The sequence below is a fragment of the Chenopodium quinoa genome, unplaced genomic scaffold (assembly GCF_001683475.1).
Source record: "Chenopodium quinoa cultivar QQ74 unplaced genomic scaffold, ASM168347v1, whole genome shotgun sequence".
Lineage (NCBI taxonomy): Eukaryota > Viridiplantae > Streptophyta > Magnoliopsida > Caryophyllales > Amaranthaceae > Chenopodium > Chenopodium quinoa.
In genome coordinates this window covers 2,857,473-2,881,946 of record NW_018742817.1, presented here as the reverse complement: position 1 = coordinate 2,881,946, position 24,474 = coordinate 2,857,473, and the positions used below count along the sequence as shown (strand labels likewise).

The 24,474-nt window shown below is 39.7% G+C and overlaps 1 protein-coding gene across 1 annotated transcript; it reads right to left on the bottom strand.

Moving 5' to 3' along the window:
- Positions 1 to 8,216: 8,216 nt before the first annotated feature.
- LOC110726001 lies at positions 8,217 to 9,350 on the bottom strand. The gene is made up of 2 exons (XM_021905477.1): positions 8,863 to 9,350; positions 8,217 to 8,757 (listed from the first exon to the last, which is right to left on the bottom strand). The coding sequence occupies exons 1-2, from the start codon at positions 9,348 to 9,350 to the stop codon at positions 8,217 to 8,219; spliced, it is 1,029 nt and encodes a 342-aa protein (XP_021761169.1).
- Positions 9,351 to 24,474: the final 15,124 nt, after the last annotated feature.

The window sequence follows — 24,474 nt, the reverse complement described above, 5'->3', positions numbered from 1 at the left end:
CGCATGATGAGTTTGGTGATGACTGCCAATCACTTCAGCCCTGCTTAGCCTCAGACTCCTTCTCTAGACCGACATTATAAGGAGGAGTAGCAAGAATGGTGTCATTAAACTCCTCATCGGGAAGGCTGCGGGGATCAAGATTTTGCATAGTGGTTAGGCGAGGAGGATCAGAGAAGTATGAGTCCTCGTAGCTGGTGGGAGAAAAATGTCGGTCTGCGCCGTAAGCATCCTCTACTGCCTACCATTTCTCCTCACCCCAATCCTTAGCCTTACACACGCAACAGTGCACAGCAACCCAACCGCCGGTATAGCGATTTATCCCTATATAAGTCGGACCTTAAAAATTGATTAACGTCACGACGTTTGATAACAGGTTTCTCCAAACGATCAGCTTAAGGTCGTCCTCGGCCCTTTTTCTCTGCGCTTTCTCCGCTTCCAATTTTTGTTCAAGATCTGCAACTTGAGCCTTTAACTGGGCTTGATCCTCCAGCTTCTTGGACATCTCCTCATGATCAGCCACCCTGCCCTCTAGCTGCTTGATTTTACCCTTGTACTCGTCAACCTCAGCTTTGTGGGCTTTGCGCTCCTCATCGGCTTTCTTCAAAACCATCTCAACCTTATCCGCCTGTCTCTGATAATGCTTGTACATGTGAACACCTCTATAGCAGAGTTGACAGTCTACAGAAGCAAAAACATTATATATTCATATTCATATATAATGATATAAAAAAAATGAAAAAATGAATGATACTAAACTTATATATTCATATACAATGATGATAACATACCATGAGTATATCATTCATCATCTGGCCACAGGGAGCTACAAGCTGTTCGGTAGGCCTGTCGGCTGGAGTGAGTAAATCTTTCAATATTCTCCAGCCAAGGCTACCTCCAGATGTTGGGTCGTCAGCATAGACAGACTCACCCCTATGCACAGTGAGCTTGGGGCGCCAAGGTTCGTTGGCATTGCCGATAGGGAAGTCCAGAAGCTCGTCAGCCACCTCTTCAGGAATCTTCACATGTGGGACCTCAATAAAGTCCGATACAGAAGTAGGGGCGAAGACATTCAGACCGCTAAGCCCAGTGAGACCGGCTGTGACCCGGGGAACCTCTATGGTAACAGAAATAACCTTCTCGGCCTCAATAAAAGGCGAAAGCGGAGCTGACATATCGGCACCATGAGTCTCTTTCTTAGGACCACCGATATTGTCCTCGTCCAGATCCACAAAATCCCGAGTGTCAACGGCGAAATCCTTCAGCTGACTTGTTTGTTGGCCGGGAGCAGGTGTAGACTGATCTCGGTCCTCTTTGACTTCCCGGCACCCCCACCCCTTCTGTGAGGGAGAATGCTGGCTCTTGTCGACTTTGATTGGGATAGAGCAGTCATGTCTCGCTTACTCCTTTGTCTTCCTTTTTGAGCCCTGGTGGCAAACTTGGGAAGTGTGTCAAATTTGTTCTTAGGGTTGGGCGGGCACTACCGTGTAACACAGCCGTCAGGATGAAGCCCTAATCTCTCATTATCCAACTTCTCATGACCTGATGAAATGCAAATAAAATTAGTATAGGTTAATAACAGCAAAAAGGTAAGTCCAAGGCCAGTTAGAATCATGAAGTACAATTACTGATATAAATTACTGATATAAAAAAAACATAATAAAATAAATAAATAAATAAATAAATAATAAATAAATAAATAAATAAAAAATAAATATATAGTATAGGTTAATAACGGCAACAGTGCTTGCACAATAATAAAAAGAATTATAGCGTGCGAAATAAGTGACACAAAAAAAATTAGAAATGGTGGTTTAAATCATACCATATTCATCAATATGGCAGAGACCGACATGAGAGAAGGGAGCGTTGCCTAGGATATAATCCACTCCCTAGGAACAGATTTTACTTTCCTACCTTCATTTACATACAGACAATCGAAAAACCGAAAAGCTTTTCGTTCAAGCATGCCTAACTTCCTATCTCTAAGAGTATCAAGCCTTGTGTGAGGAAGATAGAAGGTTCTTCGTAACCCAAAGGTATTAGGCACCTTCATAAAATAAAATTGTTTTTGCCATTTTTTATAGCTGGTCAGTTTCGGCCACACTGTAACCTTACCGGTAGCAGTATAGAACGACCACCAGCCTGGTGATTGACTGTCTTTTTTCAGCCAGTGAAGTTTACGGATCAAATTTAGAGTTAATGGAAAATCCATATATATCATGACCCAAACTAATGACACAATTAGGGGTGTCCATAATTCGGATAAAAACCGAAATCCAATCCAATCCAAACCGAATTATCAATTCGCATCGGATCCAAACTTTAAATCGGTTTGGACCGGATTGAGATTTTTTGGAAATTCGGATTTTCAAATTGGATCGGATAGACCCTAATTGGATCCAATCCAAATCAAAAACCGAATTATAAAATTAAGCTTGTATAAATATGGATTTTTGTATATTTTGAAATTTAGCTTAAATACTTACTACTACATAAAATAAGTTAGAGAGACTTTGTATTAATTAATTAATGACTTGACGTTGAACTATTTATTTTAATCATGATTTTTAAGACTTGTATTTATAGTAAAGCTTTATTTTTATAATTGTATTAGGCGCTAAAAAATAATGTATTATAATTCGGATTTTCGAATCGGATCCAAATACCGAATTTTAATTCGGATTGGATTGGATTGGATCAAGAGAGAAATTCGGATCGGATTGGAAAATTGAAAACCGAATTATATTTCGGATTGGATCGGATTTGAGCTAAATCCAAACCAAAAATCGAACGGACACCCCTAGACATAATGTTATAAATTGTTGTCGGTGTCAGTTGTGCAATACATACATTTCAAGCTTTAAATATTTTTTCAATAAAAGGATGAAGTGGAAAACGATGATCAAATTCAAAATGCTTGGCGTACACGACAATGTGCCCCTCTGGGCAGTCAAAAACAGTGTTTCCAGACTCAGGATGAGTGAGAACATAGTCCTCAGGGAGGCGGAAAAACCTCTTGCCAACCTCGCAGTAATTCTTCTCGGCAGCAGTTCTCAACCATGTATCATCAACTTTTGTCTGCTTCACCTTTATTTCATTAGAAAGCTGTAAGGGTTGCCGGTGATTAGCATCATCATCTTCTGAGTTGTAGCCTTCATCAAGCCTTTCCTAAGCAATTACTTGCTCGCCGATGTTGATATCTTCATTTATTTCCTCATCAGTCTCCTCATCACTAGTGTTAGGTTCATCGGTTTGCTGATGAGCTTCACCAACTTCTTCCTCTTCTCCTTGGATGTCGTCTTCTTCCTCGACCTCATCCCTGTCAGAATCTACGCTCCGCTCCATGGATTCAATGTCTTCATCATGGACGTCAGAACCTTGAGTCTCAGGTTCTTCTAGTGGTTCTTTTCCAGGGCGCCTAAGGGAGCTCTCGGCATCTCCGCACTTTTAATACTTATTTTACCGATGTTAGAACTGTACTTGTCGATGAGAATTTCTAAGTCACCTTGATCGAAAATACTGACAAACTCAACTTCAATAATATCAATGTCTTCTAAAATATAAGTACTAACACACCGAGAGGACTTTTCAGCTTCCTTCTCTGGCGCTGAGGACAAGTGCATAAACGGGTCAGCCACAATGGCTTTACCCGTAACATAGTTCTTCACAGACTCAGGCATAATTAACTAAAAACAAACAAACACCACAAAATCCACTATATACGCATACGATGCACACAAGAAAATCAAAAGTAAATAGAGGAGGCAAAAGTTCAAATTTTTTACCTCTGAACAAGAGCAAATCAGGCCACCAAATGACCAGAGTGTGGAAATTGTCACCGCTTCTGCAAAATCAAGAGTAAAATCCTTTGTTGCAAAATTGAGAAAGACGAAGAATCGCACTGGGAAATTTCTCTTCGAAAATAATTTTTTGAAAATCTAAGTTCAAACTGATGAAAAACTGTTCGTTTTCTCTTTTTTATACCCAGTGAACAGTGAATTTTGATTTAACATGTGCTGCATGAAATCCAACGGTTGAAAGTGTGACACACCCTTACTTGCTTCGCCAGGTTCACAACACGTGTCCTACTACTCTCTAGTATTTTCCCGCCCATATCCCGTTGTATTCAATTATCTAAATTGAGCAAAAGTGCTATCGGTACTTATCTCACTTTGGGGGCAAATCGGAGATTTTCAAATCTCAAAATTATTCTTAATTGAGCAAAGTACTATCGGTACTTAGCTCACTTTGGGGGAAAATTGGAGATTTTTAAATCTCAAAATTATTCTTAATTGAGCAAAGTATTATCGATACTTAGCTCACTTTGGGGGAAAATCGGAGATTTTCAAATCTCAAAATTACTTTTAATAGAGCAATGTCGAAATTTTTTACAATTGTTCACACCACATATCTATTAGGTAAAAAACCTATGTGTTAAGTGAGAACACCGATTCCACTGATGTCCTCACTTGGGGGACTAGTTGTACGGGAGGGTGCCGACAAAAACACTAATTAGCCGATAATAACCTATTAATCAGCACGATCGCTCAACATCCATAACGACCTTTCTCTCGGCCACGTGGAGTGCTGCTCAAGACCACGTAGGCACCTGCTACCTACAAGGTCGGTTTGCCACCTATGCTGATAGGTGGCACCAGCTTGGTTGTTTTCCTATATGTACCCAATCACATTTTCATAATGAAGGTACAATCTCTCTCTATATACCCTCTCTCTCTCTCTCTCTCTCTCTCTCTCTCTCTCTCTCTCTCTCTCTCTCTCTCTCTCTCTCTTTATTCCTTCTTCTTCCCCAGATTACTAACTTTAGCATCGGAGTGGCTATTCCTGGATAACCCCCCGGGCTAGCTAATCTGTGTTGACTGTGTAGGCATTGAATTGGACGATAAACCTTTACCAACCCCAAGACATCACGGTATCGAAACTCACCCGGAACATATCCGATTTATATAGTGGTAGACTGGTAACTTATCAATTAACAATGAAGTTTTACTACATTTTAAAGGTTCAATGGCTATTGGCTCTACAATTTATTACCCAAGTTTCTGGCCAGGTAGAAAAGCGAAGGTGGGTGTGCAAGGTGGCTCCGATGCATCTACTGTGTTTATTAATTGTTAATGCTTTAAGTTTAAAGTAATTTGTAAGAGTTAGTAGAGCTCAATCTGCTCATCATAGTCACATTGAGTCATTGAGTATATGTGTAAGAGCTTTGAATCATCAAATGATCCTTAGGTTGTTGTGCTTGGTTTTCTCTTTTTGACTAATGATTAAAAAAACATGTTTCTACTATGGTCATCTTCAAAATGACCATGATTATTCTTAAATCTTGTTAGTTGATTTTTCCTTTTTTTTAAATACTTGGCCTTTTTATTTTTTCTATTTTAAATTCTTTTACTTTTTCCAAAATATAATTTTTAATATTTCGAAAATCTTTTTTTATTTTCATTAATATTTTATTAAAATCACTTTGAATGAAAAGATTAAATTAAGAAAATTAAAATCAAAATAGTGTTCATCATTCTTCAACGTTCTTCATTACTTTTCAATGTTCTTCATCCATGGATGAAATTAACCACCAATTTAAGATCTTTGTCACTTAAATTCACTTACACATCAACGGATGATGAACTTATGCCTTAATCACACATCATCTACAACTTTTTTATGTTTCCGAAAATCAGGGTTCGTGCGAATCCGAATTGTTTTTTAATCTTAGAATAATACATCTTAATTAGACAATCAATATCAATCAAGGGATGCAAAATTGATGATACATGTAATTGAAAATATTAAATTTTTATTTTTTTCGATAATTTGGGTATTTCAAACAATCTGGGAAGAAACCATGAAATATTTTCTTCAAAGCCCTATTTATTATAAAAAGTTTTATTGTTTATTCGTTTACGACCATAAAAAGTTTTGTAATCATATTGAACGCTATGATTATGACTTTTGTGATTATATTTAGTTATCATCAAATAATGTTCATTAGATTATCAAAGCAAATTCAATTTAACTATTAATAATTGATCTAATTATAATGAAAACTTTAACATGTTTATTATTAACAAAAGGTTATAACCGTATACATTATATGTCATTACGATATGAAACAATATATGCTAAGTTTATGTCATGAAGTATTTATTGTAAAATTTCAAATGTGATGCAACTAATTAAATATCAACGAACAACTGAAAAACGACTTATGAATTATTTATTTAATCTGGTACTAGCGTGATTTTTTAGAATTTTAAAAAAATACTATAATAATGTTTCCAAAAAATTAGCTAATCGACAATTATATATATATGGATAACTTAACAATTGATGTCTAAATGCTAATATTTGACAAAATATTGGTCGGCCAAACTTATGTTACATACAATCTTACAATATGTCAATTTAAAAAATCACACCTTAAATAAATTGAGTTATTATGCCAATTACTCGTCATCATCAGTTGTATTCCATATATATTGATTTATTTATTTTTGACAAAGGCAAAGGAGAAAAAACTAAGAAACATTCGACAAATTAAGACGACATCTTCTAGCCATGTCGTTAGCCCGTTTTACCTGTTCTCTAGGGACCTTTAGAATCGCACACTTAAGAAAAGAGGCCCCTAATTCCCTAATTTCCTTAATTATCCAACAAATCGAAACATCCTTACCAAGGTTATCTTGCAGATTGTTCAGAAGGGAATTAGAATTAGAAAGCAGGAGGATACCCTGTTTTCCCTGAGTTTTAGCCCATTTCAAAGCTTCAAGACATGCCCATGCTTCACATTGAACCACTGATGATGCCGAACCACAATTTCCCCATTCTTCCAACATGCTTGTCGGCCCATTCCTAACCACTGCCCATCCCACCCCGGCCCTCGAAGTCTTTTTATCCCATAATCCATCAGCTTCCATAATGAAGTTGTCAAAGACGTTCTTGTCTGTCCCCAACTGCACATGATTAAAACCTGGGGGAATGATTGGATCATTGCTCCTTAACTCCCTGTTAGGTTTGTCTTAATTGCACTTATGGGTGAAGACCTCGTGGTCTTGCATTGCTTGGTGAATGAATTCCGCAACCAAACTAGCAGTCCCATTAGCATTCTTGAAGCACCTCGCATTTCTAGATTTCCATAGACCCCAAAGGGTTTCTATGAACAAAGCATTACGAGTACTAAACTTACTATCCTCACTATGAAAGAGCAGGATATAGCTCTGGATCCACTTCCTCAAAGAGCTGGAACCAGTCGAATCATGGCTAATAGAAAGTGGGGAGTTTCCCCAGTCTTCCTTTGCCAGAGAACAATAACGGAAGAGGTGTTGGCTGTCTTCCGGATCAGAGCCACAGAAGTCACAAGTTTCATCAACCTGTAAACCTCTTCTTGCTAGGTTGACTTTGACAGCAATACTATCATGAAAGAGTCTCCATAGGAAGAGTTTCCATTTCAGTTGGATGTCTATTTTCCAAATAAGTTTTACGTACTCTTGGTCATTCAAAGAAAACGAGTCGGGATTTAACGTCGCATCCTTAAAAAGATAGTAGTATCTTGTTTTCACCGAGTATCTTCCTGAAGGGTGAAATTTCCAATAAGTGAAGTCATCCTCCTCCCTCTGCGGGAGTTCCATAGCCAAGATAGCCTTTGCACTATTCCACTCAAAACACCTTCTTACCTTTCTTGCATCCCACGATCCTTTGTTCCTATCAATGAAATCCTCTACTTTCCAACCTAGATCCGCTCCCAACGTCTGATAAGCATTTACCATTGGAATATGACCTTCCACCCAAGGCATACTGATGGCCTTAACTTCTTTCTCACTACCAATTTTCCAAGCGAAACCATCCTTGAATAGATGGGAAACTCTTTGAAAACTTGATCTTCCTAAGGAAGGATTCCCCATTCTTGCATACGGCCTAGCCATATTGCACACCCCACATGACTGTAACCCTCCATGGACCCTTGAAAGAAAAAGTTGAGGGTTGAGGTGCATCCTTGATGATTATTTGAAGAGGAGTGCATCATTGAGGACAGAAGTACCTCTAATCCCCAAGCCTCCCATGCTTTTGGGGGTTTGTATGATATCTCTACTAACCCAGTGCATACCTTTACAACCTTTGTTGGACCACCAAAACCTTGTGATGAGGGAATCAATCTTGTTGGCAATACCTTGTGGAAGTTTAAGACATTTCATAACATGTGCTCAGATACTTACTAGAACCGTGTTGATAAGAACCAGTTTTGCCGCTTGTGACAGATTGAGGGAAGCACAGGATACCAATTTATCAGACACTCTATCAACCAAGAATTGAAAGGCCAAACTCTTCTTCCCCTGTATATCAATCGGAGCCCCTAAATGGGTTCCCATATTATCTGTCTCTGGCATAGAGAGGATACTCTTCAATACTAACCTTTTGTTGTTGTCAAAACCCGGAGAGAACTTAATAAAGGATTTTTGAAGGTTCAATTGTTGCCCCGAAGCTTTACCAAATCGAAGGAGAATGACATTAATACATAAATATGACTCCTCGTCCGCCTTAAAGAACAACATAGCATCATCTGCAAAGAAGAGGTAGGAGATAGAAGGAGACCTTCTTGACACTTTCAAGCCTTTGAATTGGTTGATATCCTCTGCCAACGATAACATTATTGAATGGATATCCATACAGAATATGAAGAGGTATGGAGAAAGAGGATCACCTTGTCTTAGGCCACACTGAGGAACAAAGTGTCCCGAAGTTCTCCTGTTAATGACTGCTTTGAAGCTCACAGTTGAGATGCATTATGAAATCATCCTTATCCAATGACTGGAGAACCCATAAGCTTGTAAGATCTTTAGAAGAAATAACCAATCCACTCTATCATAGGCCTTCGACATATCAATCTTGATCGCAGTGAAATTCGACCCTTTTTTTGAATTAATCAAATGCATAAGCTCATGGCTCAGAAGAATGTTATCCTCCATGTACCTACTAGGTATGAAAGCATGCTGGTTTTCAGAGATGAGGCCTGGGAGAATATTCTTTAACCTGTTGACCATACACATGGAAATGCATTTATAAACTGTGTTGCATAAGCTGATGGGTCTAAACTGACCTTCACGTTCAGGAACCCTAACCTTCGAGATCAGAACTAAAAGAGTCTGGTTCCACTCTTTGAGCGTATTCCCTGTCCTTAAGAATTGTTGCACACTATCCACCACTAGCTCCTCTACATCTTCCCAGTAGGCCTGAAAGGAATCTGCAGTGAACCCATCCGTACCTGGAGATTTCAAACAGTGCATGTTGAACATTGCCTTTTTAACCTCTGCAGCAGAGAAAAGCCTGTCTAGTCTCATCCGTTCCTTATTCGAAATTTAGGGAATTTCAAGCTGTCGAATAAGAAGATCAATATCCTCCCCGTGACTCTCAGAATATACGATTGAAAACTTCCTTAAATGAGGCCAAAATTACATCCTCTACCTCCTTCTGCCCCTCCACCCAGTCATCTCTCGCATTTCTTAAAGTTAAATTTCATTGTGGGCTTGACGTTGCTTAACTTTCCTGTACATTGTAGGGGTAGGTAATTCTCCATACTTAACCTAGTTTTCCTTCATTCTTTGCTTCCACAAAATAAAGCAAAGTTGGCTTTCTTGCACAATAAGGTTAACCTGTTGAATATAGGCGTCCCCATCCTGTATTGACCTAATACTTGAAGTTGTATCCTATAGACCCTTAGTTACTTTCCTCCAATTGATCCCCCAAGTCTTTTTATTTTCCAAGAACCAAAACTGCAGTTTGGACCTTAAACTCTTAAGCTTCCTTGAAAGCTGAAACATTGAAGAACCTTGAACATTTTCTTTCCATTCCATTGCAACAATTGACTTAACCTCTGGAAAATTGAGACACCAATTTTCAAGCTGATAAGGCCTATTTGAAATAGGCTCTTTGGCTGTAGAGTAATAAGTAATAGCTGCATGATCCGAGCAAATGATTGGCTCATGAATTATCTTCCCATACGGGGAATGGTGGAACCAATATTCCGTGATGTAAGCCCGATCAAGCCTTTCTAGAATTAGGTCATTACCCTCCCTTTTGTTACTCCAAGTGAACCGGGGCCCGGCAAACGGCACTTCCAAAGCATTACTGCTAAACCTCCAATTAAGAAAAGCATCAAGTCCTCTAATTAAAGTCGAGCCCCCTAGATTGTCACTTCCACTCTCCACTTAGTTGAAATCCCCTATTACTAACACATTTTTGAACTCATTCAAGAACCATTGAAGTTGTTCCCAAATTAACTTCCTATTCTCTACTTGAGGCTCGCCATAAAGAAAAAGGACATACTTAAAGATTCCATTAGATTCAAAGATCTTACAAAGGATAAATTTTTTTGAAGAGTACAAGCAATCTACTACATCATTAGACCAACTTAAAACTAAAAGCCCCCCACTACTCCCATCCTAATCCCAACCAAAAGTGGATGTAGGAGCCAAAACACCTAAAACTGAAGCTGCTTTAACAAAAGCCATTTTAGTTTCTGAAACAAATATAAACAAAGGTAACTTAGATCGGTAGAGCTACACTAGGTAGGGAATTGTAAGAGAGTGTGGATCATTTAGACCCCTACAATTCCACGCCACAACCTTCATAGCTCTTTTGGGGGCTGATCTGGTACTGCCTCCTTACCCCTTGATGAAACCCTCATAGACTCAATAATGGACAATTGTAGATCGATGTCCATATCATCCCTTATCTCCCTAAAAACCGAAGTCACTTCTTCACTCTTTTTCCTCTTAAATGATTTAGATGACGAGGAAGAGAACCCTTGGTGCCTCTTGTTGCCTACCCGCTTCTTGATATCCTCATCAATTTCCACCCCAAACTCACGAGCCATATCCGGATCCGAAATTGCCTTAGAAGCAAAATTGTTCACACCATTTCTATCCTTGATCCAAATGCTAAACCCACCCTTCTCGGACCATCTATGAAGCCTTTTAAGCCTCTTGCGTTCCACCCATTCAAAGTCCGTCTCACTATAGCGAACCGAATCTCCATCCCATGAGAGTGGCATATCACCAACCGTCTCCCTAATCCTCTTCTTTGTGTTAGCACTGTCATCATAGTTAAACAATTCCGTGAAATTAAAAGAACTAAGATGTGATAAAGGAGTGTTAGGCGATATCGGAGTGTTAGGTGGATCAAACTCCGTGTGAGGTAGATTCGGCAATCCTCCCAAGTCGGCCGGAGATAGCCTCAAAATGTTGGGGTTTGGTGAGTCCGACTCACCGCGGAAACAACCCCGACCCAAGGAACCGTAATTAATGAAACGTTGGGGTTTGGTTGCTGCTGTGCGCGCAAGCCACGCACTTGGTGTGGGCTTGCTGTTGTGCGTGGCTGCTAGTGTGTGCGCTGCTAGCACGCCTTGCTGCTGCACGCACCACGTGCACGCGGCTGCTAGCTGCTGTGCGTGGCTGCTAGCACGGTGCGCTAGCACGCACCTAGCCAGCCATGCTAGGCTCGGCTTGGTGCGCTTTCTAGCCACCTATGCTTGGACATTTTTGTCCCTAGCATTCGAATGCTCGGGGCATTCCGATGCTAGGGGTATTTTAGGAATATGGTTGATTTATTATTATTTTGCGCGTCTCGTCTTTTTATTATTTTTGACTCGACTTCCGACGATCGGTTTCGACGCTCCAAGCTCGAATTACCGACGTCTAAATATTTAACACTCGGGCGACGATTTAATTTCTTCCGAATTAATCCGTCAAGTCGGTTCGTATATTTTGCTTGGGTGTGACCCGAAGGGTTCAGTCAAGATTAAGCTGTAATATTAATTATATTAATATTACTGATCGGAAGTGGCCTCCACCCAGGCATTCCGATCACTTGACCTTACTGAATATTTATTAGCTTTCTAATAATTATGAACCCGCTATCAGAATAATACACTTGTTCGAAGGACACCATTCCTTTCAATCTTCCACTTGTCCTTCCGGACAAGTGTGCATTTAGTGTATAGCCCCTTCCTATGTCTCTTCATGTCTCTTCATGAACTACAGAGTAAGATTACTCGTCATCTCTGTTACATCCAAAAGTGTTTCTCGAAATCCGAGTTTGACTGTCAATAAGCAGATGATTTCTAAAATCCATCTGAGCACGGCCATGCATTTTCACAGTCTTGCTCTTCGAGAGGCCTTGTAAACAACAAGACATGTTCCCTATTGTCAGTAGGGGGAAATTTCTAGTCTTGTAAAGTAGCTTCTCTTACTAAGAGGACCTAGCTGCCCGATATCTGTCGTTATAATCCCCAGTTACGGCAGACGTTTGGCGGATACCAAAGAGGAGTAGTACCCAAACAAGAGACCTCCCACTACTCATGGTCAAGGAAAAGAGTTCCGATAGTAATAATGAGAAAAATACTTATGACGATTTTTAAATCTCTTAAAGTATTCTCATAGGTCGATCCAGTATGGTTCTAAACCAATACCTGTGCAAATGATTTATATCCTCATAGCACAAGAAACGGTGCTATAAATCATACTACACTCTAATCTCTAATGGTCATTAATCGTCCACAAATATATGACCTTGATTAAGGATAATTTTCGATTAAAATATTCAATGTTCACTTAATAGGTGTTTCTTTATCCAAGCCATTGACTTGATACCCTATTTTGAATATTTATTAAAATCTAATGGACTCATTATTTAATTCTAAACCTCAATTAAATAGAGACGGAGTGAATTAAATTGCATGAAAAATTTTAATTACTCCAAAAACTGAATGGTTCATCATAGTGCTTTACATTAACATTGTCCAAAATTTAATTAAAATACTTTAATATGGAAATCAAAGCCAGTTCGCGACATGCTTGATTCCCATTGCCTCAATGTGTTTGTTGTGCTTCACTTGAGACAAAGGTTTAGTAAGTGGATCGGCTACATTGTTATACGTTCCCACTTTGCAAATTCAGATTTCACCTTCTGTCTTCCATTCTCGAATCATGTGAAATCGCCTCTTGACATGTTTGACCTTCTGATGTTCTCGTGGCTCTATAGCTTGAGCAATAGCTCCATTGTTGTCACAATGGAGGTCTATTGGACCCTTGATGGAGGGTACAACACCAAGTTCATCAATGAACTTGCGAATCCAAACTGCCTCCTTGGCTGCCTCAGATGCTGCCAAGTACTCGGCTTCAGTTGTAAAATCAGCGGTTGTGCTTTGCTTTGCACTCTTCCAACTAAACGTTCCTCCATTGAGACAGAATATGTATCCGGATTGTGATTTGGAGTTGACTCTGTCTGTCTGGAAGCTTGCGTCGGTATATCCCTCAACAACCAATTCATCTTTACCCCCATAGACCAAGAATTTATCCTTGTTCCTTTTTAGGTACTTCAGAATATTCTTGGCCGCAGTCCAATGCGCCTCTCCTGGGTCTGATTGGTATCGGCTCGTAGCACTCAAGGCATACGATACATCCGGCCTAGTACATATCATGGCATACATGATCGATCCAATAAGCGAAGCATATGGAATACGACTCATCCTTTCTCGCTCATCAGGTGTCTTTGGACACTGCTTCTTGCTTAAGGTTATGCCATGTGACATGGGTAGGTGCCCTCTCTTGGCTCCTTCCATTTGGAATCGAGCTAGTACCTTATCGATTTAAGTACCTTGACTCATTCCTCTCATCCTCTTTGATCTATCCCTATAGATCTTGATGCCTAGTATGTACTGAGCCTCTCCCAAGTCTTTCATTGGAAAACATTTCCCGAGCCAAGCCTTTACAGACTCTAACAACGGAATGCTATTTCCAATGAGCAAATTGTCATCGACATATAAGACTAGGAAGGCGATGTCACTCCCACTGACCTTCTTTTAAACACAAGACTCATCTGGATTCTTGATAAAAACCAAACTTACTGATGGCTTCATCAAATCGCAGATTCCAACTTCTGCTTGTTTGCTTTAATCCATAAATGGACTTCTTAAGCTTGCATACCTTCTTAGGATTGTTCTGGTCGATAAAACCTTCAGGCTGTGTCATGTACACAATTTCTTCCAAAATTCCATTGAGGAAGGCGGTTTTGACGTCCATCTGCCATATTTCATAATTGTAATATGCAGCAGTCGCTAGAAGAATTCGAACGAACTTAAGCATAGCTACTGGAGAAAAGGTTTCATCATAATCAACGCCGTGAATTTTCCTGTAACCTTTTGCTACCAGCCTTGCTTTGTAAATGAATACATTTCCATCTTTGTCGGTTTTCATCTTGAAAATCCATTTACATCCGATAGGTGTGTAACCTACGGGTAAATCAACCAAGTCCCATACTTGATTTTCAAACATGGAGTCCATTTCGGATTTCATGGCCTCTTGCCATTTTGCAGAGTCGGGGCTCGTCATAGCTTGCTTGTAGGTTGTCGGCTCATCTCCATCCACTACTAGGATGTCCTGATCTTCGGTTAATACAACACCGAGATATCTGTTAGGTTGAGATCTTGGCCGAGTTAACCTACGTAGGGTGATGGACTGAGCATTTGCATTGTTGGTTTGACTTTGCATATTTTGACTTTGACCAATGTCAACAGATGCTTCGTGAGCACTTTGATTGTCAACTTTTCCTTGTTGCTCATCCTCTCGAACTTCGTCGAGTTCGATATTCCTCTAACTTGTCATTTTGGAGAGATGCTCCTTCTCCAAAAACACACCATCACGAGCAACAAACACTTTGTTCTCGGATTTTTTGTAGAAGTAATACCCTTTGGTTTCTTTTGGATAACCCACAAAGTAAACCTTGTCAGATTTCGGATGAAGTTTGTCAGAAATGAGTTTCTTGACATATGCTTCGCATCCCCAAATCTTGAGAAAAGAAAACCTTGGAGGTTTATTTGTCCATAATTCATATGGAGTCCTTTCCACTGCCTTTGACGGAGCACGATTCAGTGTAAGTGCTGCAGTTAAAAGTGCATGTCCCCAGAAAGAGATTGGAAGTTCACTAAGACCCATAGTTGATCGGACCATGTCTAACAGGGTTCGATTCCTCCTTTCAGATACTCCATTCCATTGAGGAGTTCCCAGAGGTGTCAACTCTGAAAGTATTCCATGTTCTTTCAGATGGTCATCGAATTCTTGGCTCAAATATTCTCCACCTCGATCCGATCGAAGCGCTTTGATTTTCTTGCCGAGTTGGTTTTCAACTTCGTTCTGAAATTCCTTGAATTTATCGAACGATTCAGATTTGTGCGACATTAGATAGACATAACCATATCTACTATAGTCGTCCGTGAAGGTTATGAAATACCGATAACCACTCCTTGCGAGTTTACTCATTGGCCCACATACATCGGTGTGTATTAGTCCCAACAAGTCACCGACCCTTTCTCCCAACTTGGAGAATGGTTGCTTTATCATCTTGCCTAATAAACATCCTTCGCAATTCTTAAAGGATTCTAAATCAAATAAGTCAAGAATGCCTTCTTGAAGAAGCTTCTTGATGCGTTTGATGTTAATGTGGCCAAGACGACAATGCCACAAGTAAGTTTGACTAGACGGTGTAGTCTTAGCTTTCTTTGCAGGATTATTAACTTTATAAATTTCTTTGTCTAGAGATAACACATAAAGACCATTTTCTGAATGTGCCGTACCATATAAAACATTATCGAGATAAAATGAACATGATTGGTACTTAACTCGAAATTCAAAACCTTTGGCGTCCAACGCCGAAATTGAAATGATGTTTTTGGTAATGTTGGGAACACAATAAACATTGTCAAGTTCCAAAACTAGCCCCGTGGTCAAAGACAAACTAAGAGATCCTACGGATATAGCACCAATCCTTGCTCCATTTCCTACCCTGAGCTCGATCTCTCCCTTCACTAACCTCCTAGTGTTCCTTAGTGCCTGTGAATCGGAACAAAGGTGTGAGCCACATCCGGTATCTAATACCCATGAAGCCGAGCTAGTGAAGTTAAAGTCTATAACGTAAATACCTGATGTAGAAGCAACAGTTCCGTTCTTCTTATCTTCCTTAACTTTGAGGCAGTCTCTCTTCCAATGTCCTTTCTTCTTACAATAGAAGCATTCAGAATCAGACTTAGAAGATGCTACCTTTTTCTCCTTGTTGTCTTTGGTAGCTTTCAGCTTAGGTGGAAATTTCTTCTTTCCTTTCCCCTTGAAGCCCTTCTTATTTTTTCCCGCCCTTTTGAATGGCTTGCCCTTCTTAATCATTAGCATATCATGCCTTCCCTTATCCTTGAGCGTCTGCTCAGCTTGCTTCAACATCCCATGAAGCTCGGTGAAGGTTTTCTCCATGTTATGCAGGTTGTAGTTCATCTTGAACTAGTCATAGCCTTTGTGAAGGGAATGGAGAATGATGTCAATAGCCATTTCAGTTGAATACCCCGCATCAAGCCTTCCCATGTTCTCAAATAATCCGATCATTTTGAGCACATGTGGGCTGACCGGCTCTCCTTTCTTGAGCTTAGTCTCAAGGATCTGCCTGTGGGTTTCAAACCTTTCAGTTCGAGCCTGTTCTTGAAACATATTCTGTAACTCAGAAATGATCTCATAGGCCGATTCCTTCTCGAAGAAGGTTTTCTGAAGTTCAGGAGACATAGTGGCTAGCATTACGCACTTGGCATCCCGATCGGCTACTTGCCATCGGTTAAGGGCTGCTTGAGTTACCTCCTCATTGGGAGCCTCGGGAATTTCCTCATCAAGGACATACTCTTTATGTTCTTGCATAAGAACGATGCGCAAATTCCTTTGCTAATCAAGGAAATTTGTACCACTCAACTTCTCCTTGTCGAGAATTGAGCGTAATGAAAACTGGTTGTTTGAGGTTTAAGACATGATTCTACAATTGAAAGAATTTGAATGAAAAACCATTCAAAATTACTTAAATAAGATTGAATTTTATTCATGCAAATTTTCAACACTTATTTAACGTCTTATTTACACGTAAAATTGTCCCTATTTTGTGAAAATAAGGCAATTCCAAGATCCGAAGAAACAAAGAGTGGTTAAGCATGCTTTGGCTTATCTTAACACTCAATCTTCTAGGGTAAGAATTGCCTTGCTAATGGCTCTAAGCCACTTTTGGTTAGACAATCGTCGCATCTAATGCATCTTTGACGATGTATCTCTTTTTCCACAGTATGTGAGAACTCCTCACTCATACCGGTGAGTTAAACCAAAACCAACGTGCACACCCGGTGTGCCTTATGAGCCTTGGAGAAGTGATGGCACCTCGCTTTGGCGTAGCCTACCATCACCCTCGTTCGGTTGGTAAGTGTTGTTTTGGAAAGGCAAGTTTGACTCAATATTATTAGGGACCTAGGATTTCTATGTTGGTTGATTTAAGTGAACTTAACTAATCATTGCAACATAAAGAAAACCTAAACATGCATCTAACGAATAATTCACATGTATATATAAGCATAAAATATAAAGCGAAATTATAGATGCATATTGGCAACTAGCATGACCCCTTGAATTCTTCAAATCTTCAAAAGGTCTTCATTTGCAATTCAAGGCTTTGTCTTCCAAGATACGCCGTCTTCAAGACTTAACCAAACTATGCAAATACTAGTGTCTACGACTAGGAATAATCTAAATATTAAGGCACAAAAATACTTAACGGTGCGTAGACCGTATTTAGATTTACAAAAATACATAACGGTACGTAGTCCGTATTTTCTATCCTAATCGGGTCCCACTAGTTGCCATTTCATAAAACCTGTGAGAGAAAATATATATTCCATTCATCCATTCACTATTTGTGAATGGCCCATGAAATTTACAATATCAAACAAGTAAAATGCATTTAAACAACGCGCGCACTAGTAACTAATCTAGGTGGTTAATCCGATTAACACGCCTAATTAAAACTAGTCAAAGTTGTTTAACCGATTATGTAATTGACGTCATTAATAATTGAAGCTCCCACTAAATTCCGCATTTCCCTTAATTAATCCAATTAATTAAGTCGGTAGCACCCAAACTTGTCAAAATAAAATTTTGCCAATGCCGCTCAAAACCGAGGCCTAGCCTCCCAAAATTTTAATTAAAATAAACAAAATTAATTAAAATAAATAAAACGGCAAAATAAGCAATATTAAGCCAACCGCATTTCAAGTGGCTTTCGCTTTAAGCGTTTTGCCAAGGAAAATCGAATAATCGCGGCTCATGAAAACCAAGCATACTACGGCTATTCACCTCACCGCACCAAGCATATGCACACACAAAAAACTCCGCACACACGGTCCGCGGCAAGCAGCCATGGGCTGCTGCCGCACGCACAGCCATGGCTGCTGGTGCGTGGCTGATGCGGCCGTGTGCTGCTGCCGCGCGTGTGGCCCCACGCAAGGCGGGGCAGCCACCTTGGCAGCCACATGCGGGCTGCTATGCAGCCCGGCTAGCCAAGGGTGGTTCTTTGCCTCGTTTTGCGTGCTATGGCCTCGGGATTTGATCCCATTTCGCGAGACATAATTAATTCTAAATTAATTTTAGAACTAACTTAATGAGCAAAAAATAAAAATTTTAAACAAGTCTAACTTAATAAAATTTCAAAGTGCAAATAATCAAAATAATTCCAAGAACCATTCTTAATTAAATTGGTTTAGCTTGGTGCAATAACAAAGTTGAGGCAATTTTTCACTTTTAATTTAATCAATTTAAATTAAACTTGAGAATTTGACAAAGTAAGGGGAAGTTGGAAAAATATGAACTTTAATGTTCAAATGAAAATTCCAACATCTAAATTTTGCGAATCCTTGAAAATTATATCTTCCAACATGAAGATAATCAAATTTCTATCACAAAAATTGAAACTTTATGTTTCCAATCAACTCAAAATGATTATAACAACAAAGTTTAACACAAAATAACATGGAATTTAGTGGTTTTTAAAGTTTCAATCACTTATCACAAATAAAGATTGAATCATTAACACTTAGGCAGGCTCAAAACAAAAATTTTCACACTAAAAAGCAATTAGTTTGCAATTATGTGAAAATAAATCAACCTTTAAGCATAAAATGCTACCAAGTAAGTGTGCTTTAAGGGGACTTAAAAATGCAGAAAATAATGCAAATAATCACCCACATAATCAACAAGTTATGCCATTAATTTCAAGGTTAGAAAAGACTTAAAACTTTTCGTCAAAAACGAAAAATCCCTCGAAAAAGGCATTTCTGGTAAGAATTTGGCTAAAATTACAGACCCATAGGGATAAAAACCTTTCCAGAACACCTTCTCCACCCAAAATTCACTATTTTTGGGCGAAAATCTGGGTTCTGGGCCAAATTCAACATTAAAAACGGGATTAAAATAAATAAAACCGAGCTACTAATCTAATTAGCAACTTACACCAGAAAAATAAGCCAAAATAAACCTTGAAAAACATGATTATAAAAATAAATGAGCGGGGCTCCGATACCGCTGTTGGAGTTTGGTGAGTCCGACTCACCGCGGAAACAACCCCGACCCAAGGAACCACTCGTAATTAATAAAACCATAAAGCATAAATAAATAAACACAAGAAAAGGAAGAACGAATCATACCCTTGAAGCGAGCTTCGCCTCTCAAAACGGGCTCTTACTTGAAAGCCTTGAGCACTGCAAATGTCGTGCCTCCAACGGTATCCACCCACAAAGGACGAACACGACTTTTTAGGTCCGTTACCTTGGAGTTAGCAAGGTCCGACCAAAACCCAAGTGTTAATGGAGTTTAAGAGTTTTTCCCAAAATATGGAATGCTCTTTCTAACTCCCACTCAAGCACTTTACTCCAAATCCCAAGGTTGGTATTTATAGAGTAAAGTATGAGTGGGAATTTCTATCCCATCAATGTGGGACCATGAAATTCCACAAATTAATTTAAAGCTAAATTAAATTAAAATTGCAAGCTAATAATAAATCTACAAGTGGCATTACCATGTGAAATGGGTTGGTGAGGACCACATGGAGAGTAGGGGACCATACTTGCTCCCCACTGAATACTCTCCTTGTGCCACATGTCCTTACCCACTTGCTCCCATATTCCTCAAGCTTCCCCATAGTGACCGGCCCTATGGCCCAGCCACGAGCCCAGCCCGAGCCCAGTCCCGCACCAAGATGCGGGCTGCTGCTGTGCGCGCAAGCCACGCACTTGGTGCGGGCTTGCTGCTGTGCGTGGCTACTAGTGCGTGCGCTGCTAGCACGCCTAGCTTGCGGCAGCTAGCTGCTGCACGCACCACGTGCACGCGGCTTCTAGCTGCTGCTGTGCGTGGCTGCTAGCACGCACCTAGCCATCCGTGCTAGGCTCGGCTTGGTGCGCTTGCTAGCCACCTATGCTTGGACATTTTTTCCCCTAGCATTCGGATGCTCGGGGCATTCCGATGCTAGGGGTATTTTGGGAATATGGTCGATTTATTATTATTTTGCGCGTATTGTCTTTTTATTATTTTTGAATCGACTTCCGACGATCGGTTTCGACGCTCCAAGCTCGATTTACCGACGTCTAAATATTTAACACTCGGGCAACGAATTAATTTTTTCCGAATTAATTCGTCGAGTCGGTTCGTTTATTTTGCTTGGGTGTAACCCGAAGGGTTCAGTCAAGATTAAGCTGTAATATTAATTATATTAATATTACTGATCGGAAGCGGCCTCCACCCAGGCATTCCGATCACTTGACCTTACTGAATATATTAGCTTTCTAATAATTCTGAACCCGCTATCAGAATAATACACTTGTTCGAAGGACACCATTCCTTTCACAAAAAAGGTGAAGAAGTACCCCTTACATTTCGGTGGATAACTTGTATTTCCCTCCTCCTAGCATTGCGGATTCCAAGTGATAAAATAGTACTTGCCTCCATGATACAAGCATATTTTTCATCATCAAGTTGCTCATCATATTCCCGTATAGTAGCCATAATTGGCAAACTTTCCATCCCATATTGCGGGATTACAGCACCTTGGTTGTTCTCATTACCCATTCCTAGCATAACCGGCCCGTTCCTTTCGAACTCAAATGGGTTAGAGGCCCACTCGAAAATCACCAACGTGTGAAACAAAGTTCCCGGCCCTCCACCCTTTGCCGTAGTTGCTGATGGGCTGTGGAGGACTCGCCCACTTCGAATCTCGAGCCAGCAAAGAAATGTTGAGGTGGTGAAGGGACATCAGTCGCAAGTGGGGGGTTCACACCCTTACCCAATTGCGTGCTCCTGTCAAAATCCAAAACGCGTCTTGCTATTGGATCACCACCTCCAATAACCGAGGGTTGATCTCGTCGCACAAAAGGAGAGGCACCCACACTAGGGTTTGGCAGCCCCCTTGACACAAACTCAGCATACGGATCTTCACTCAACCCTAATCGTCTACCTAGGAAAGCATCAGATCCGGCCTCACCGGATCGACTTCCATTTCAGCCACTTCCAGCTCGTTATTCGAGAGTTCTTCCTCTACTGTATGATACAGATTGCTATCATCACTATCCGAAGACGAAAAAGCCCCTTCCCACGGGAAACCATCTTCATGCTCAAAGGTTTCTCTTGGTACTCTCCTATTAAGAGGAGAGTCACTTGGTGCCTCGAAATGCAATAGATCTACACTTGTGTTTCTAAACCGGTACCAGTCCGGTAAGCCCCTAATGTGATTAGTGTAGTACGGGTATTCTGCCGGCCCATACAACACTCTTACACCATCAGCTTGTACCTTGTCTAACCGCCGCTGCACCCTCCTCCGTGCCACAATTGCGTGAAGGGGGCAGCGAAGAGTTGAATGCCCTACTCGACCACATGACTTGCAAAACATGAAAACTCCCTCATATCTCAAATAAACTCAAATAACACGATTCCCTTCCAAAGGAATGAAGCTTCCTGGAATTAATGGCAAGGATAGATCGACTAGCATTCGAGCCCTGAGCTCTGCTTGTGCCGGTAGATCATTCCCTTCATGATCTAGTTCCTCAATATATCCAACATGGCGAAGGATTTGCCTAGCCCAGCTTGCCGTAAGATATGCAAGTGGCAAACCGTAAACCCTCACCCACATGCGAGTGAAAGTGAAGCTCATTTGGTGAGGTACAAAGTCTCTTTGATACCTTCTTAGATTAATGATCCTTCCATCAATAATAGCCGAGCCTACTTGAATAAAGCTCCCTAGATCCCTGCTATCTTCACACTCAAAGAGAAAGTAAGGGCCCGATTTATGGACCCTTATCTCTCCCCTCATAATCCAACGGGATTAGACTATATGTTGCACGAACTCTCGAGATGGAGGGTGGGGACCTATGAATATTCCAATGAAACTCAAATTATAATTGATGTTACTATTTTCCAGATCGAAATCTGGTGGACTCGGTATAAGAGGGCCCCCTCTTAAGTCCATACGTTGTTTCTCATCATTAGCATTTGGAGAATAATTATTCTGGTTGTTATTCATAACTAGGAAAAGAAGAATTAAGTACAGAAGAGTAAAGAAGAGAGAAGAAGAAGAGAATAAGACAAAAAGAGAAGAGAAAGAAGAGGAGGAAAAGACAGAAGAATGTAATGAGTTTGGATGAGTAACGTTCAGAGCTGCTATAGCATTTATAGAAGAACAAAAGTTCTTAGGAGTTAAACCACCACAAGCATGGGGAACAAAACTGAGCAAATTAAATACTATGAAATAACTAGCCGCCTCATCTACAAGATCCCTACACCAGTAGAATTGGTAGAATAAAAGCTCAACAAAATATTGGGTGAGCAAACCAAAGGTGGCGCAAAAGCAGCTGTTGGAATAAGAGAAAGGGATATGAAAGGTTTAGGCCTTTTGTGGAAAAACGAGGTTTTACATAATCAAGAAAATGAAGCCTTGGAACAATAGAAAGACAATCAGAAATCCAAAGTGTTGAGCAATTAGGTTTTGATGATTATAAACTAATGATGATTATCTATCTAACATGTATGTTAAGTTGTGCATAGAAAGAGCAAGTTATGCTTGGAACAGGATACAAGGAACCTGAGTAATGACAGGTATATATGTAAGGAACTTGAGCAATATAGGATAAGCAATAGAGGAACAAGAACAACGATAAGTGTTATGGTTGATAAGCATGATGATGGCTAAGGAACCATGAAGGTAACTATGTAAACATGTGTTTACATATGTTAGCTTCATAAGGTAAGTATCCTATACATATATAGGTTATGTATGTGTAGGAGTCTTTTAATTTAGTTAAGTTTTCTTTATTGTTTTTATAAATAAAAATCTAACCTTCTGTTTTACTTTGTTATTCTCAAAAGTTTGCTCAGTTCGTCATCATCAAAAAGGGACAACTTGTTGACCCTTATGAGGTTTTGATGATGATGTTAAGAATTGAGCAAACTTCCATTTAATACGGATTTTCTAGTGTTGTGATGTTTGCAGGTTCAGTAAGCGTTGAGGGCTGAAGTAGGAACTGAAACAGAGGAACTTTAGAAGATCCATGAGGATACAAGTAAAGTTAGAAGAAGAGTTCCAGAAATGGAACTTCCAGAAGTTTCTTAACAGGAACTTCGAAACGGGTTGTAACGACCTGGTTCCGGTGTAATGCTGGGGCAAACCCTAAGATCCAGAATATATCAAGACTAAAGGATTCCAGAACAAGAGTTTCAGAGAAGCAACATGAAGACAGAGAAATAGAAGTATATTGCTCTAGGATTCATGTAAGTATGTTGGACATAAAAGTCGGTCTGGAACAAGTCTATATAGAACCAAGGTGAACTCCAAACAGTCAATGAAATTAGAGTAACTGACTTGTCAGGAACTCAGAGACTGTCAGAGTTCAGGAACCTAATAGGAACTTAAGTATGCACGCCGTTAAAAGTCGGTTTTAATGATATATATATTTACCTTATACGTGCATATCTTTTAGGGATTTGGTTTTACTGAATAAAGATATTTATCTTCTAATAAATCCCTTTTGGAAAAAGATAAGATTGTTTAAAAAGTATTTTAAACAAAAAGATAAGTTTTGAATAAAATCTGATTTTATGCTAAGTTTATCTTATTATTATAGACAGTTTTTATTCTTAACAAAAAGATATATTTTCGGAAAACTGATTTTTAGAAAATATCTTTTAAACTTATCTTTTCAGAAAATCTATCTTTTTCAAGATGAAATGAATAATTCGAGTGTACTATAAATATGCTCATATGCATTCATTCAAAGTTGAGGCTGACGAAGTGTAGTGGTCGTGCTTAATGGTTTTGTCCTTCACCACGAAGCTAAGTCAGTCCTCCTGGTCAAAGTTCCTATCAGGTTTTGGTTACAGTACGTCCAGTGAGTTCCAGACAGGTCTCGAGTGTCCAACATATTAGTTTTATCTCTTTATTCATAGATATGTATTTAGGGATATTCAATGAGATCTTGTAATGGGAAAAAGGGTTTTGAGTGTTTTGTATTTTGGGGTGAGGTTGTGAATTCTCTTAAATTCACGTTTGTGATGAGTTTGAAATCTCGTAAAATTCGAG